Source organism: Pocillopora verrucosa, chromosome 9, assembly GCF_036669915.1.
Source record: "Pocillopora verrucosa isolate sample1 chromosome 9, ASM3666991v2, whole genome shotgun sequence".
In the NCBI taxonomy this organism is placed as follows: Eukaryota; Metazoa; Cnidaria; class Anthozoa; order Scleractinia; family Pocilloporidae; genus Pocillopora; species Pocillopora verrucosa.
The window spans coordinates 17181716-17198895 of record NC_089320.1 but is presented as its reverse complement, the minus strand read 5'-3'; the positions used below and the strand labels follow the sequence as shown (position 1 = coordinate 17198895).

Below are 17180 nucleotides of genomic sequence, written 5' to 3'. Positions count from 1 at the left end.
CACAGTAAGGAATTTCAGACACGTGGTTTTCTGTGATACCGCTGAAAGTTCTTTCTGTCGGCTCGTGATCATTGACGCCATTTTGTTAGTTGTCTACATGTGGAGGCTCTGTCAGGAGTTATGAAGGTTTGATTTCGTCAAACGTGACATCTAAGTAGAAAATTATGGAGAATCTCTTAGAGCAGCAAAGGAGACTTCACGAGGAAAGGGAAAGATTGGAAAATGCCATGGCAGATGAAGTTTTGCACAAGAAACAATTGGTAAAAAGTCGCCTACGATTACTTGTTTACCATAACCGTGCTTTGATTTGCTTACGGTTGAAAACAATTTCTCTTTACTATGCAAGGATTATAAGTTTTGTAGGGGAAATGATTGGTAACTCAAGGAATAGCCCTGAGTAAAGTTATTTAACTTAGCCTCACAGTGCTTCTGTGCTATCCTATACGATGTTTGGAACACTACATCTAGTTGCCCTGCAGAGCTTGTAATTGATTCTGAATTGATTTGTTCCCCTCAGAGATACAAATAAGGAATTACGGTGAACTGCCAGCATTAATCCTAGGGTTTGTGTTTTGCGGGTATCCTGAGAGGAAAATGTTTCAAAACAAAACAAAACGATTCTAACACGCTTGTACACCCTAAAAATATATAACTTTTTTATCTTTGCAGGGAAAAGAACAGATTAATTCTGATCATCAAGTGAAGATTTTATTGGAGGTAAATGAGAGTTTTTCTACAGTGTAACAGCTGAACTTGTTGGATCATAGCTTAGTTGTCAAATCTCGATTATCTGTTGTTCAATTTTCCTGAATTGCTTCTCTGGTCCCATTTTTCTAGGAATATTAATTAGTCACATTTGAGATAGGTAACAAATTTTTCCCAGGTCGGCATTTGTTTTGCGTCAGCATCTTAGGGTGTTAGGTCAGCGCTTTAATGTACTTTTTTAACAACACAGATTTTCAAAAATAGCACAAATTGCCAAGCTCGTCTTTTCTCAAAATTCTGGTTTGAGGGTTTTGTTTCATTTTGCATATTTACATGTAGATCATGCCTTTTATAAGAACAAAGTACTTAATTTTTATTTTTTAACAGTTTTTTTTAACTAAAATTTTTGTTGTTGTTTGACATTTACCTTGATTTTCACTTGTATGTCTTCTCTGGTTCAATGGTTGGATAACTCATTCATCCAGTTAATAATTATTATTGTTATTTAGCAGCTAAGCTTTACAAAACTAGCTTATAACATGATACATGAATATATTTGACTTTTATGATCAAAGAGAGGAAAAAATCTATTCCAAAATCTCAATGTGTGGGACAAGTTAGCATAGCGCAGTTTGAAAACATCAAGTGCATTTGATATTGTATCTTGCAATAGGATTGTCCAGCCTTCTTCGCGGTAGATACAGGGGTAGTTGTATGTTTTCAGATGATAATTTGGATTGTGATTGTGATTGTAATTATGTCCAATATTCTCATGAATCTGTTTTACAACTTTGCAGCTTGCCTATAAGGATAATTTCTTCACTTTTTTAAATGCCCTCCCTTATATTGATTCCCTTTTTTTTTTCATGTATAAAGCGATCAGCTTTAAATGCAGAGACACTTTCAAGCCTTTATGAGGATAAGGATGGGTGAGTTAATTCCAGTGCAGAGTGACATTGTTTCAAATCTGTGATATTGTAATTTTGTCCAGGAAATACTTATTATGTTTACATTAAACTTGAGACACCTTTGATTTGTAGTTTACGCAAAGAAGAAGTTTCAGCTTTGTCTGGACCTAATGAGTTTGCAGAGTTTTATGCCCGTCTCAGGAGTCTAAAGGAATATCACAGAAAATTCCCAAATGAGGTAAACTTCAATAAAGTTTACCTGATGTGCATGTGTAGAGTCAATTCTTGAAACCAGAGATTCCTTTGGGACCACATTAATTTCTGTCAAGAGAGTGCAATCATGAGTACTGCTGCTGCTTACATGTAATTCCTTTTTGAAAAACTACATGTCAATAAATTCTACTGTTTTCAAATCAAAGAAGTGAAGAAAGATCCGAGCGTCAAAATACTTAAACTGGACACAGCAGGTTCAATTCATTCAAATAATGTTTCTTCTCTAACACTTGAGAAACAGACAATGTGTTAGAGATGATTTTTTTTCAGGAGTACATTAGCAGTATCTTAGTCTGCAATTTCAAGTATTTTTTTTATTTCAACTGCAGTTCAATTATGGTAACTGCAACATTTCTCTGTCAATTGTCATATTTTTTTCTCCAGGTTGCAGAACCAATGCAGATGGAATTTATAAAGCTCAAGGAGGCACGTGATAATCCAACAGATGAAATGCAAAGTGAGTGTTACTAATGATGAATGTGACTTGTGTTCTGCTAATTTAGAATTTAATAAAGTAATCTAAATTGTAAGATAGGTTTTAAATTACATGTTTTTAACAGCAGTGATCAGCTATGGTCAAATCTGTTTTATTATCATGCTTATTTTGGTTCTTTAAATTACTATTTTTCTCTATCCAGATGTTGTAGAGTTTACAGATGAAGAAGGATATGGAAAATACTTGGACCTGCATGAACTGTATGACAAGTTTCTAAACTTGAGAGGAGTAGAGGTGGGCTTGTGATTCAATTAGAGAGCATAGAGTCAGTTACCACTGTATACATCTTGAATATGCATTTTGCATCAAGAGTCTTTTTTGCACACTTATGTTTTGTCCACATCTGTTAAAGACATTTTAATGCTACTCTTTGGCATTCTACAGCGCATCGATTACCTAACCTACCTAGAAACATTTGACAGACTTTTTGATATTGCAAAAGAAAAGAAAAACCCAGAGTATAGAAGGTATGTTGATCATTTGAATCTTTGATGTATGAATCTGGTTCTAAGAATGTTTACACATTGTGGATTTGATGTTTGGAGATCCTCTCTCCACTTAGATTTGGTTTTTTAGTGGTCTAAGTTAAACTTCTTTGTTGAGTTTTAAGCCTTTGACTCTCACAAGTGACTAGCATCTAATTTCTCCTTACAATATTGCCCTAGAATCATATATTAAGGTCATGAGAATAAAGTAAATGATTATCAACCAAAGAAGCTTTTTATTATTAAACAAATTCTCCTTGTCAGCTCCTTAGGAAATGTTTAGAGAGCAGTATGGAGAATATGCATTCTGATGTTAGGCTGTGAAGGGTTAAATAGAGCCAACTGATTAGCCCTAGCCTGTTAGGATTATGATAACCTTAAATGTTTGACTTTCTTGATTTCTTTTTCATTTACACCCCATACTGACTGTTAATAAGACTGAAAAGTGTAGCCTTTAGAAACAAAGACAATTATCATTAATGATGGTCAAGTCGCCAATGGTTCAACTCGCCAATGTCAACTTGCCGACATGTAAAATCGAGTAGAGATGTTGGCGAGTTGGTCTTCAATCCAGTACAACTTATTAGAAGGTAGACATATAGAAAAGTAAAAGATATTTAGTGAAAAAAACAATTTTGTTTTCTTTCAACAAAGTTTATAAGGATCTCATGGCGAATAAAGCAAAGTAAACATTGCCAATGAATATAAAAGCTTCAGACGCGAACAAGTTGTTGTGTGACAACAACACTGTGGAGACTCATCATGTCAATCGGTCAGTTTTTTTAAAAAAAACTTGGCTTTCTAGACAAAAAAAAACTTTTTATTTCCAACAAAGTTTATAAGGATCTCCAGGTGAATAAAGCAAGGTGAACATCACCAATGACCAAAAAAGCTTTAGATGTGAATGAGTTGTTGTGTGAAATATGAGAATGGTGAAAAGACAGCTGCTCAATTATTGGAATTAATGTCAAGATTAAATGGACCTTCAGAATAATTGCATGATATGCATAGCTTTCACATGTTCACTTGATCTTTATAATATATCAAATCTTATCGTAAATCAAATGTTCTGGATCATAAATAAATCATTCTTTAAAGTTAAAAAAACATGTTGTTCTGCCTGGTTGTTATGGTTGTCACACAATAACTTGTTCGCGCCTAAAGCTTTTTTGGTCATTGGCGATATTCACCTTGCTTTGTTCGCCTTGAAATTCCTAAAAACAAAATTGTTTCTTCACAAAATATCATTTACTTTTCTATAGGTCTATCTTCTAATAAGTTGTACTGGATTGAAGACCAACTTGCGGACGTCTCTACTCGATTTCACACGTCGGCGAGTTGGCTTTGGCCAGTTGAACTGCCAGCGACTGAATACCTCATTAATTGCATAGTGAGAAGACAAGAGAATCAATTTCAAACCATATCCACTTTATATTAAGGACATATCGATGGGTTCAGATCCAATGAAGTATTGTGAGGAGCAAGGCGGGTAGAAAACAAATAGTGTCAAGTTCGATCACCTTCCAGAGGATATTCCTTTGTTTTAGTGTTTTGTTCAACCACTGACATATTCAAGAAAACTTTGTTATTCAAAGTGTATGGCTGAAGAATCACAGGAACCACTTCCCAACCTATGAAAATCTTCCTCATAAGAATTTTATTTAAGTTTTTGGGTTTGCTTCTATCACAAGTATACATGTGAATGATCTATGAAAATAATTGCTGGTGATGCAAATGACACTGATAACAGTTATAGAGGTGGTTCCATTAAGACACCTTCTGTACATTTCTGGAAGTTATTTTGTGATTTTAACTTAGGTATATGATGTTTGGTCTCTTAGGTATATTGAAGCTCTCCTGGACTATCTGTATGATTATACACATAGGGTTTTACCTCTATATGACCTGGAAGGGGTAGGTTCTTAGTCAGTCTTTTTGTATAGGTTAATTAATAATAATTGCAAACTTATGTCTTTATAAGTTAAAATTTGTTAAAAAGAAGTCCTAGATGTGATTTAACCGAGTACAATCCCAATGAAATTATTTGAGAGACTGAATATTAAACCTAGCCAATTGCAATGCTGTGCTTGTAATATCTTCTGCATGAAAATGTGTTGTGGGCCTTTCCCCTTCTCCTTCCCCCACCTTGTTTTAGTTTTTTTTTTGAGGGGGGGAGGAAGGGGAGGTTTGGCCAAAGTTTCTTGCTTGGCTGCCTGAATACTAACACAGTCTTTTTGCAATCCTTCAATTTGTCTGGTAATTCACATTTTGATCTTCTCTAGGAACTGGAGAAAGTTATGTCAGCATTTGAAGAACAATGGTCAAAAGGAAACTTTCCAGGATGGATGGTAAGAATAAAGCACCCATGTTATACAATTTTAATATTTCTATGAGTGGGATTCATGGAACATATACAATTTGTGAGCAAGGCTTCTCTTATCCAACAACTCACTCCATTCAACTCTCATCATTTGGCCAAAACTGATTCAATTTCAAATTCTTATTTGTGATTTCCTCATCAGATATTTTACAACATACTGTTCATTTGGATTGCACTGATATACAACCATGTGATTATTACAAACAGTGAGTTTTGTTTTTTATCATTTACAGAAAGATGCAAGCAGTGCCTTAGCTCATTCTGGGGCCCATCTTGACTTGTCTGCCTTTTCATCTCCAGAGGTACATATATGGTTATCAAAGTTGAAAACAAAACGGAGTCATAACTCTTAAAGGAAAAATGTCTCAAGTGTGGGAATAAGAAATTACTCTGAGTTCCCTAGAGGAATTGAACCTCTAACCATTGAATTTAATGCTCCCACTGACTATCATCGAGCCACTGAGACTCTACAGTGAGCCACATAGGCCATTTTAAATCTTTTTTTGACCAGGGTACAGTGAGAGTATGTTCAGTTTCTGATGGACCTCAAATCCATCTCTTCTTTCAGAAATGCATTTTGACATTCAGAAATGCATTCCGAATGTCAGAGCAAGGGGGAGTGAACAGTGGCCTTGGCAAGTGTCGCTGAACAGGTCCAACAAAGTGTAAAGAATTTTACATGTAGGAAGTTTGGGGAATCACCAGACTGTCAATAGTGTGGTAGAAAGTCTAATAACTGTAAGTTACTGTTACTTATCAAAATGTATTTATATCAATTCAAAAAGGAACTGGCTTCCTTGGGACTGGATCGACTGAAACAAGCTTTGCAAGCTTTAGGCTTGAAATGTGGAGGGTGAGTATTGCTAACTGGTCACACGATGTTATACTTGATGTCATTAGCAGGGAAAAGTAGTCCAGCTTTCTTTCTCTGTGCCATTGGTCTAGTAAACTCTTTTTACCCAATTGACTAGTAATATACAAGACTTGTGCCTGGTTACCTTCATTGTCTTGGGCTAGAGTTTGGTTACTTGTGCAATATTACAATTTGAATTCTGTTTGGCTCCTTGCGATGTACATGTAGTCTAAATTTAAACAATTCATTTGTTTATTATTATTATTATTATCATTATTATTATTAGTATTATTAATTTGTTTTCAATTTGTTACAGGACACTCGAGGATAGAGCACAAAGACTGTTTAGCACAAAAGGTAGAGATTTCTCTAAGAGCTGCTTTACATACATTTACTGGTAGCTGTCTTTTGTGAAGATTCATTTTCTAGTAGTAACTTTAATGTAAGTATGCTGCAGTATTCCTGACAGCATATACAGTAGATGTGGTAAAACAACCAACCCTCTTGTTCTGCAATAGCAAGCTAAACTCAGCTTTATATCTGAAATGGACTCAACACGCGTTTATTATTGTTTTTTAATCAGGAGTACCACTAGATCAACTGGATCCATCATTTTTTGCGAAATCAAGAGCTGGCAAAGGACGTGATAATGCACAGAAACAAAAAGACATCGCAGCTGTTGAGGCTCAGGTTTACCACTTAACAGAGCTTCTTGGAGTGAGTGTGACAATTATCGTTTATTGAATACATATAGATTATTACGGGGTTACATTTTAGAGGCCATGCGACCTACAACAGTATATAAAGTTTATTGGAGTATGCCCTCTTGTGGATTGGTTTTTAACTCATAACAGGTAACTACTAGTGGGAAATGCCGTGCCTGTCTCCACCCAGGAGTATAAATGGATACCGGTGAATTGTCAAGGAATCCCGATGAAATGCTGGGGGTGACCTTGCAATGGACTACCATCCTATGGGGGGGGGGGGGTGGGGGAGGGGTAGAAATACTCGTAGGAGCTTCATGGCACAGAAACCGGGATGAGCTCCAGCTTGATGGGTCACTGGGCTCGAGTGTAGTACCTTTTACTTACAAGTAACTCCGTCAGATTTTCCTTAAAGTCTACCGGTTGTAAAAATGAAGTTTTCTGCCTATGAAGTCAACACAAGTCCTATTTGCCCGGCATATTTTCAACACAAAGAGTAGTTTCGACTTCAGCCTCATGGTTTTTCACTATAATATACCCGTTTCAGTAACACTACGCCTCAGGCCAATGGTACAGAAGGTGGTTTATGCAAATTGAGGATTAAAAAAGTTATGCTCGGTTTTGAATGCTTTGGCATAAAACCCTCATGCTATGGCTAAAATATTAATACATAAGCTAGCATAATTGATATGTCTTGCGATTTTTCATGACAGGAACAGAGACAAGCCACAAGGGAGAATGTTGAGCGAAAGCAAGCACGCACGTCCGATGAATTGGAGGTAAATGTTTGCGCTAAAAAATAGATTTTGCATTATATGCGAGTAAAATCTTGCCATTTAGGGTCCTTCTTCTACAAAACCAAAAAATAAATAACACCATTCTTATTTGTGTTTTAACTTTATTAAGCCATCTTTATAAATAAAATGTTTGGCGATTTTCGGTCCGAGTGTCGTAAAAACCTAAACCGAAGTCGTCACACCTTCACCAAAAAGAAAAAGGAGAATCTAGCCAGTAGCCAATGAGAACTCGAAGAGAAAAAAGGGAGCCTATTGAAGCGCGAGAAAACGTGGGTGATTAAGTCACCATTGGTTTTCGTTTTACATCTGATCTGAAAGCCAGTCCAAATTAGTCATGACCACGGCTAGAAATGGCCAAGATTATCCTTGCATGTTCGAACTAAAACGTGGATCACGAAGTCATGATTTATTCGAATCTGATTGGTTGACAGGGCGTTTGTAGACCAATAACAGAGCACAGTGAAGTAAAACAAGCACAACCCAGATTACATTCTGCTCAGTATAAAATTTCTTCGCAAATTTACAGCATCTTAAATGTTTTTCAACAGGAAGAAGAAGAGCATGAAGAGGGCCACGAGTCAGATTCTGATGATGAGGAAACCGTCCTTTATAATCCTAAAAATTTACCTCTTGGATGGGATGGAAAGGTACCTCCTTTGCCTTACATCTTGCTCATGCATGATGCTAAACTCTAGACTACTCTATGGATGTACTGACGGTGGTGTTTTCAATGTTTTTATTTTCTAGCCTATTCCATATTGGCTGTATAAGTTGCACGGGCTGAATATAAGCTACAGCTGTGAGATATGTGGCAACTTCACTTACAGGTTTGAGCAACGTACAATATTTGAAAATCAGTGGACGTTGATTTTTGATTTTTGATTTTTGATTTTTGATTTTTGATTTTTGATTTTTGATTTTTGATTTTTGATTTTTGATTTTTGATTTTTGATTTTTGATTTTTGATTTTTGATTTTTGATTTTTGATTTTTGATTTTATGCGTAGAGGAGTTTTCCGCTGAACTTTTTTTCTTAAAGAGTGCACAAGTTGTTCGAGTGAAAACAAAGTTTGTCGGCAGTTATCCCATGTTTACTATATCTTTCTCATGCGTCACTTACCAATATTGGAATAAGAATTTTTGTCTTTCGCTTAGTTAGAATTTAGGATTTCGTCGTTATAGATGTTGCATTTTTAAGGTAGCTAATGATGATATTTGTTCGTTACAGGGGTCCAAAGGCGTTCCAGAGGCATTTCGCGGTATGATGAATCTCTTTTAGCGTTACTGCAAGCTTTATATTTGCACTAGAGCTCTATGACGGTCTTGCGGTATTTCTTATTTTTTTATGTAATGTCAACGTTCGCGCCAAGTTAAGTCGCAAGAAAGGTTAAGGCGCATTTATCGTTAAAAACCAAAACCAAATGAATCACAACGGCCTATCAGAACACGATGGCAACGTCACGTCAAGCCAATGAGATTTCAAAGTGAAAATAAGTAACCCGCGTGAAGCGCGCGACGGGAAAAGGCGAGTGATCAAATTACGATTGGTTTTACATGTTATTGTTATAGATTATGGCGCGAGTTTTCTCGACCAATTAGAGAGACGATGGGGAAAAATAATTACAATCCATGATTTATACTTTCGACACTAATTTGAAAATTGAGCCCAGCTTGAAGACTCTATAGCGTTTTATAATTTTAAATTTGTTGTTTATTACATAGGAATGGCGTCACGCACACGGCATGAGATGTCTTGGAATCCCAAATACAGCGCATTTTGCCAACGTCACTTTGATAGAAGATGCTGTTGCATGTAATGATCGATTTCTTCTGTCGTTTTTAATGATAATTCATAATTATTTGTAGGGTGCTCATGAACGCTTGTTGCGATGAGTCCATCGCAGTTTACATCGTTTAAACCGTGTTTATGAGTGGTGCTCGGGAGTGAGTGGGGAATGGGGGAACATTTATACAGGAATGCAAAAATGCTAGCGAGACATTGAGGCATAGAGTGTGAGCGTCCGCATCCAGCAGAGTGTATTTTGTTATCTGTACACTCAAACGTAGTACAGTAAAACGTACCAGACCTTTAATATTGTGGGCTTTAGTAATGGTGAAACATAAACTTCATGGGACTTACTGTCGGAAGCTCTAAGGCGCAGCTCTCTAGCTTGTCAACTTGGAGATAAGAATCACTATGAAAGACACATGCTCTTCTTACTTATACCACAAATGCCTGAACTGTTCATTAACACTAAGCTGTAGTTGTCCAAAAGTGCCACATGTTCTTCCCTTACTTTTTCTGTAAACGCAACTAATTATTGTTTCTTTTTCATTACCGTTTATTTATTATTATTTTTTTTATCACAGTATGGCATAAGTTGAAGGCTGTGAAGGCCAAAGAACGCTGGCTTCCTGATCAAGAGGTAAATCCATCCAAAGTTTCGAGTTTTGCTTACTTTCCTGTCTGTACCGTTGTTTAGTTACGGTAACTCCTTTCTTGGTAGATGCAACCACTGTTTTGATTCCGTGAAATTGGTATTGATAACATGCCTACATATGGTCTTTTTTAGTTGTGGTATTTTTATTTCTAAGACACACACAGTGGCAAAGGAACTCTGAAGCGTCATACGACGACTCCTTATGCTAACTAGTGTTTAGGCGTGTATTTCATGACCGATTCCGCCGGGTGATCTGTGTGATTATTGAACTTGAGAAGTTATTTATTCATTGGTCAGAAAAGAAATTTTCACCTTATTTCTCTTGGAAAGTTTTCCGAAAGCCTCCACTAAATTCACCTAGTCTTCGTGGTTCCCATTCGAAGATATTATTTGTGGCGAGTATTTAATTTTGTGGCGGAGTGAAGTATCGATGAAGTAACTTTTGATTATTTGAAGATGATCGAGTGATGACATAGTCTCCTTTCCACCTTTCCTTTGAGATGTTATGGAACGCTTAGCCCGTGACATCTCAAAGAGCAACAGCGAAGGGGACTGGTGATAACGAGCGATTGCAAGGTCTTAATCACCTTACTTTGATTCTGTTTGTAGGAAGAATACGAAGATTCTCTCGGAAATGTTGTAAACAAACGGACGTTTGAAGATCTGAGTCGTCAAGGATTGTTGTGAAGATGTCACAGTCCTCGTTTATTTCTCCTATTCTCCAAATTTGTATTTTTTAACGTAACGAAGCAGTGTCATTCTCTTAGTTGTTTGGTGTGCATAGCGATAAACACCTTTATTTCATGGAAATTCATCTTATGTGTCAAGTAACTTACAAATTACGACTGTGAAATGTAACACTTTTGCGTGGTCTGATGCAAGATAAAAAGAGTTTCAATTCTTACATTTAAGTGCTGATTACATAAACTGTGTCTGAAACAACACTCACAAGACCTTTTAAGTCAGTGTTACAAAGTAAAACGAGATTGCCTTGGTTTAACATTTCGATGTTCTCGAAAACTCGCGCCGCCCTCTCGAAGGTCAAAACATTTATTCAAACTTGTTTAGAATCTCAGAAAAAGTTACTTATTTAGCGTTACTGAAAATGCTTTTAATCTTGCGCCGAATTCGAGGTCTTCTTGGATTCACTCGTCTTGATTATGACATAGTCTTGGTGGAAAAGTCCCCTCACTCCGTCACACGTGCCCTACGAAGAAATTAAGATAGTTTGTGTAAAAGAATTATTGATGGTGCTGTTAAAGAAGGGTTTTGCGCGCCCTAGTTATGCAAAATTTTGGATGACATTCCTCGAGTCACCAACATTCTGGTCTTCTTTCTTTCAAAATGAAATTCCATGCCTTCTGGACACGAACACACGTTTACAACTACTCTTTCTTGATGTTAATGAAGCTGGAAAAAAAAATAGGTCAGCGAGAGAAAAAATTGTCGTACAAAACTTTGCAATTCTCTACCGCTTGCTTGCATCTTTCCTTAGTGGGCGATGAAAAAAGAAAGACGAGAATAGGCATTGATCGCGTGTAATAGGATGCCAGTATCAAAATGTAACTTTGGGAAGGTAATTTAAGCTTCTAACTTGCTTGGACCGACGGATTCTTTCCTTTATCAATGTGCCTCCAGATTTCTGACATTGGCTGAATCAGCTTATGCTGATCTGACATGGAACGATTTGTTGCAGTGTGGGAGCTTATGATGGGAATTTCTAGACCTCTTGGGTGGAGGTAAATGCAAAGTGCACTTGATAACATTTCAGTTTGTCCACTTTTTACCTCGTACCACCCCTCCTTGTCGTCGACTCTAACAATATCTTGCACGATCTGTCCCTTTGCTAAACAAAGCTCGTTGTCATTGGTTGGCTCATAAGATGTATGTATGTAGCCATGAGAATTCCGTCGCCAGAATCTTTCGACAGTGATCCCTGAAAAACAAGAAAATAATTAAGATGAGTGGGAATTTGTTTGCTCAACTGCAGAGAGTAAAGCTTTGAGACTGGGCCTCTAAGATGCCCTGTGACACAAGTTATTTCCAGATCACTGTGGGTTACGAGATGTTCGAGTGAGCCTGAAGTAACAGATCCCGTGTCGCTAATTTTAGTCCCGTAGATACTGTGAGCTCTAGAGAGCCTACAACAAAGTAATAACGGCCAATCAGAAGACAGGAAAAATACTTCAAAGAGGCAATAAGAACTAGACACTGAAGACAAAAAGTATTGCATCTGATTGGTTGAGAGAGTGGCGCGAGTTTCCTAGAACAATCAGAGCGAAGTGGAACAAAACCAATGAAATCTTGGATTACTTTGGACACAATTGAAAATTTCTCTTAAAGCTTGAAGATAACGCCTTAGGAATACTACCTAGATATCTCATTTCAATTGCGAGTCGTGGAACCAAACTAAAAGTAATCATAACAACCAATTAGAAGAAAGAAAATTAGCGTAAGGAGCCGATGGAAACCCGAAGAAGAATTCAGGAAACTGCCTCGAGCGCGGGATAGGAAAGGTGAGAGATTATCTCAAATTTTTAAGGCCAATCGTTCAAAGAAGTGAAGCAAACTCAATACAATTTCGGATTACTTTGGACACCCGATTGAAAATTGCTTTATGAGGATGTCAGTCCCTTGTCTTTTAGAGGAGTATGCGTCTATTGCAATACTTACAAAGTGTTTTGAACGTTTGACTCACGCGCCCTACACTTCCAGTCCCGGCAATGAAACAACTCCATATTATCAGCAGCCAGCCAATCAGAAGGGTGAAACCCATCACCCCCAAACCCTGATTGGTCAGTTAAGAAACCAGTTCTACTCAGTGAAGAGATGATAAGATTACTTCATCTCGTCTCGGAGGCAGGCATTAACAATTAATTTCTGTGAAAATTGATCTTGGAGTCAATTTGATTCTAGGTAACGATTAATTCTCTGAAATAATCAGGCCCTTAAATTTGACAAATTGTATCGACTAACTCGCAGATTAAGTGAAAGTGAATCGGGCCTTCGCTGTATCGAACTAATGTTATGTTAGATTTTTAGTATTTCCCCTCCATCTGGATGATTTTTACAATAATGTCGTGAGAAATTCCGTCGAAATGAAGTGTTTTAAGGTGAAGGATACAGCTTGCATGAGGGCTCTTTGATAAGCCCTCTTTGATTTCTCGATCTTTACATTACACCAGTCGTAGATATACCGCAAGTCTTTCTTTGGCACATTGTTAGTTTTTGTCTTCCAGCCTTCGTTGCAAACACAAACCGAACCAACGCGCCGGCCGTGATGACAGTTGAGTGGCACCTGTCAATCAAACAAACACTGTCATTTTGATAGATTGTCTCGTGTCTTGAAGTTAAGTTTGGAGGATAAATCGGAAACAGAATACTCAGTAGTGTCTTGGAAACACATGGGTTGAAGGCTTCAAGATCAGACTACGCCCTGTAGTCGGGCCATATCCAGTCATTATCTCCTTGATAGAGTAATTTTCGATTGCGGGTCAGACTGCATTGGTTTCTTTTTTTAATACGCTATGTGATTGGTCCCAAAATTTTGCGCTAGCCTCTCAACCAACCGCGAGTCGGTTATCCGTGTCATCCCGCCATCCTCTTAAGAAATCATGCATGCATAAACCAAACCGATCATCAGGACTTGCTTCTCTGCGTTTTTCTGCACTCGAGGTTGTTGACATTGTTTCGTTGACCGTTTTTCTTTAACAACCGCTCTGATTACTTTGTGAGATAAAGGGGTTCAAATATACTGGACATTCTGAGAAAATTAAAATTTTCAGCTCACCGGGTTTATTTCTTTGATATCCTCTAAGGTAAACTTCAATTTCGCCAGTTTGCTTCTCTCCATGTTGTCATAGATCTGCTTTTTCTGCTTTTTGGTCAGCGTAGGGCTTACCAGACTTTTGCAGTCGTTATAGTCTTTGTCAAATGCCTGTTGCAACGTACACAATATCAAGCAAATTATGCCACACTTTCTTTTAAGTCGCCCTTAAATCCTCCCCAAAATGCGTTGAACAACCCGGGCGAGTGGTCGTGGGCTTGACGCGATGGAAAAGTTTCCCAATGCTTTCTAGTTTTAGTTTTAGTTTTTCGCACGATTTAAGGACTGCGCCTTTCCTCTGCAATACTGCATAAATGACGCACTTACAATTTCAGGTAGCTCTCCTTCCTTGCCCTTTGTGTAGCACTCATGAATAACTTCACACTTTCCTGTCGAGTTTTTGAAGAAATTTCTCCATCCATTGTACTTCTCAACGCAGTCCACAGGCTCACAATTTTTCCTGGGGTCCTGGTAACAAAAATCATCACGATGTTAGGAATTATCCTCTAAATCAGCAGGTTTCAGACGGTCTTATTCCTATTAAGGTGACTAGATTCTGCTAAATCCTCCCTCTTCTCATTGCGTACTCAAAAAGCATCAAGAAAAAGTCCATCATTAGAACTGTACGGTCATTCCGGTGGATTTAATAGTACCGGAGGAAGAGAAATTGACAAGACCTGTTCATTTACTTTCCGCTTTTTGAACTTTTTCGACGGTCATCGACAAGGACTGCTTTAGAAAAATTCAAAAGAGCTTGAAAGCAAGTAATGAAGAAACATAACAAAAGAACAGTCCAACAAAGGGAATACTTTATCGAAATGTACTAATCACGTGTGTCGTAAAACACATTAATACATTTTTAGTAAATGGGAGTTATTTTCATCTTTTTCGTTAGACCTACATTAACCTTTGAAGAAAGATAAGTGAGACCATAGGTAGATTTTTCGATTCGTATTTTCAGTGGACGCGCTTCTAAACTATATATTTCACAACTAGAAAAATCTGGACATCCTTGTAAACTAACCCTATCAACTCCTCGGCATTTTCTGAAACTGTCACCTCCAAACCCGATAACTGTAAAGAAAAAAAGCACTCTCTTTCACTTATCTGATACTTCTTATTTACTTCCCTCTTTGCCTGAAACACAAGGTTTCCGAGTCTGAAAACACTATACAGCTAGAGTGTTGCTATTTTAGGTGAACTATTTTTCAATTAATTGAATGTTATTTATTCGTTCTGCTGTGATGGTTCAGTGACTGGTTGGGAACTGTAACTTATTTTGTAACATATTTGAGGACCTGTAACTCATTTTATTTACTAACCAACTTACTGATGGGTAAAGGGCAAATGTGGAATAGTGTTAACCAATGACTACAAATTGATGCTGATATCCAAATTTTTGGGAAATATATGACCCTGAGTTTAACACAGGAACTTCAGGAAAATGTCAACATAAAGTTTTGCCTTGGAGACCTAAACTCAAACAAGAGCTCTATCCAACATGATTCTAGGTAACAAATAATTCAAATTCTGTTTAACTCTAACCATATGAATAAATCAGGAAGAGATTTACCATCTAACCAAGATTTTTTCTTTGGTTCTGTGGTATTAAATCTGACTCTGTGTCGAAGCTGTTTCTCCCCAGCCATGAAGGTAAAGTCACAATTTCCAATTCTGTCCATTGGGTACTGTTGTGAGACAGGGCAAAGAGTATTCATCACATTGTACAGGGCAGTTTCTTCAGATATTTCAGTAGAGCTTATTGTTACCTTCCCATCTCCAGTGACTTTATTATCAAGCATTGCTTCTAAAGGCACTTAAAATACTGAACAAGGCTTAAAAGAGCTAATTTTCTCTGATTGGGAGGTCGATTCCAAGCCAATAACTTACATCAAAACAACAAAATTCAAGTCAACCTAGGGCAGACTCTCAACCAATAAACATATCAAAAAATTGAGTGAAGTCTTGCCTGACCCTTTCATTCCCAAGATCTCATTAGCGATTCTCTTTGCTATCTGTCACATAATTCTTATGATGTTAGTTCTGAGAATTTGGTATTGGATCAACTAATAATCTTCTAGTATATATGTTTCTTTATCCTCATCACTTGCCTGCTTAATATTGTATTGGTATAGTAAGGAGAAATTCTGTCTTGGTCACTTGTGGGAGTTAAAGGGTTCATGGATGATTTTGTGTTTGTGCGGTGCTTTGTGTCCCTTATCACCAAGCCACACAACACCTGATTGATGTACCTCTACATTGAATTATTTGTAAAATCGACTTTTGATCCTTCTGTGTGAATAAGAAAAAACAAGTGAACAAGTAAACATTCATCAGTGAGGAACTTACTTTGTTTGGAAATACATACGAGATATTTTCGCGTTTCAGTGATGGAAGCTGTATTTCATTGCCACCTATAAGCTCCATGGACTGATAAAAAAAAAATAAATGAAAAATAGTTAACAGATATTTGAAGTTGTATCCTATCACTCATCAAAGAAACGGTTTTCTCAGAGGTTTTATAAAAATATTCCAACCTTACAATCTAGGTCGTTTTTGTCAACTTGCCAACAACATCTCGGTTTTTTCGGGGTTATTGTGAGCGTTTTCTTCGCATCGTTGGCAAGTGTTATGTCTGAAGAGAAATAAGATACATCACATGATCGCGATAAATCTCCTCTCATTTCAAATGGATTGCAAACGAAACAGAGTCACTCGACGTTTTGTGCAAGTAAGGCCATGATCAGTTTTGTAGCTACTTACAGAATTGGATTCCAAAACTTTTAGGATTTACTGGAAAGATACCCGAACGCTGAAAAAAAAATTGCTATAATAAGAAACATTTTTCGGTGGGGAAATTAACCGTATTACTGGTACGGAATAATTCAAGCAACTGGCGATGGTTAATCATCAGTGATCATGTCAATAAAGGATCATGTCAATAAATGAAGACCCAAACCGCAAAATTCACGATTTGCAGAAATTGGGAGTTCACTTCTTTCCAAAACGATGAAATAATCTCATTCTTTCACCAGCTGAAGTTTTCCGATTAAAGATAGGCCTCTGAATCAAAAGCATATATAGCTTAGCCTGTGTTAATTGTTAGCGGCTGTTTGGACAAAAATGAACTTACACGTTACCGCTTACCTCTACATGAATTTTACCTAGTATTTGTGAGAGAAAGCAGAGCCAAAATATTCGAAACACAGTTTTCATCTCTCTAACGTTCTGAGCATTGAAGAAGAAACGTAAGCTGTGAAAATGAAAAGTTTGCGAGGTTTTTTCCTTCTCGTTTAACACTCTGCACTTCACG

The 17180-nt window shown here is 37.2% G+C and overlaps 2 protein-coding genes across 3 annotated transcripts; one reads left to right on the top strand and one right to left on the bottom strand.

Annotated features, from left to right (window-relative positions):
- Positions 1-69: 69 nt before the first annotated feature.
- LOC131778243 (splicing factor 3A subunit 3) lies at positions 70-10945 on the top strand. The gene is made up of 20 exons (XM_059094640.2): positions 70-260; positions 670-717; positions 1582-1634; positions 1746-1851; positions 2271-2343; positions 2525-2616; positions 2767-2849; positions 4709-4781; positions 5150-5215; positions 5481-5549; positions 6033-6100; positions 6417-6457; positions 6684-6817; positions 7518-7583; positions 8150-8248; positions 8349-8428; positions 8829-8859; positions 9323-9413; positions 9971-10026; positions 10651-10945. Exons 1-20 carry the CDS (start codon positions 165-167, stop codon positions 10726-10728), a joined length of 1503 nt encoding a protein of 500 aa, XP_058950623.1. The 5' UTR covers positions 70-164; the 3' UTR covers positions 10729-10945.
- Positions 10946-11028: 83 nt separating this feature from the next.
- Positions 11029-17172, bottom strand: LOC131778244 (uncharacterized). 2 transcript variants are annotated; one of them, XM_059094641.2, is made up of 12 exons: positions 17015-17172; positions 16631-16679; positions 16405-16502; positions 16217-16297; positions 15441-15555; positions 14892-14941; positions 14195-14335; positions 13832-13978; positions 13166-13339; positions 12715-12829; positions 11829-11977; positions 11029-11248 (listed from the first exon to the last, which is right to left on the bottom strand). In XM_059094641.2, exons 1-12 carry the CDS (start codon positions 17081-17083, stop codon positions 11153-11155), a joined length of 1284 nt encoding a protein of 427 aa, XP_058950624.2. In that variant the 5' UTR covers positions 17084-17172; the 3' UTR covers positions 11029-11152. The 2 variants fall into 2 exon arrangements, with proteins under 2 accessions (XP_058950624.2, XP_066027891.1); XM_066171794.1 differs by having other exon boundaries at positions 17032-17144.
- Positions 17173-17180: the final 8 nt, after the last annotated feature.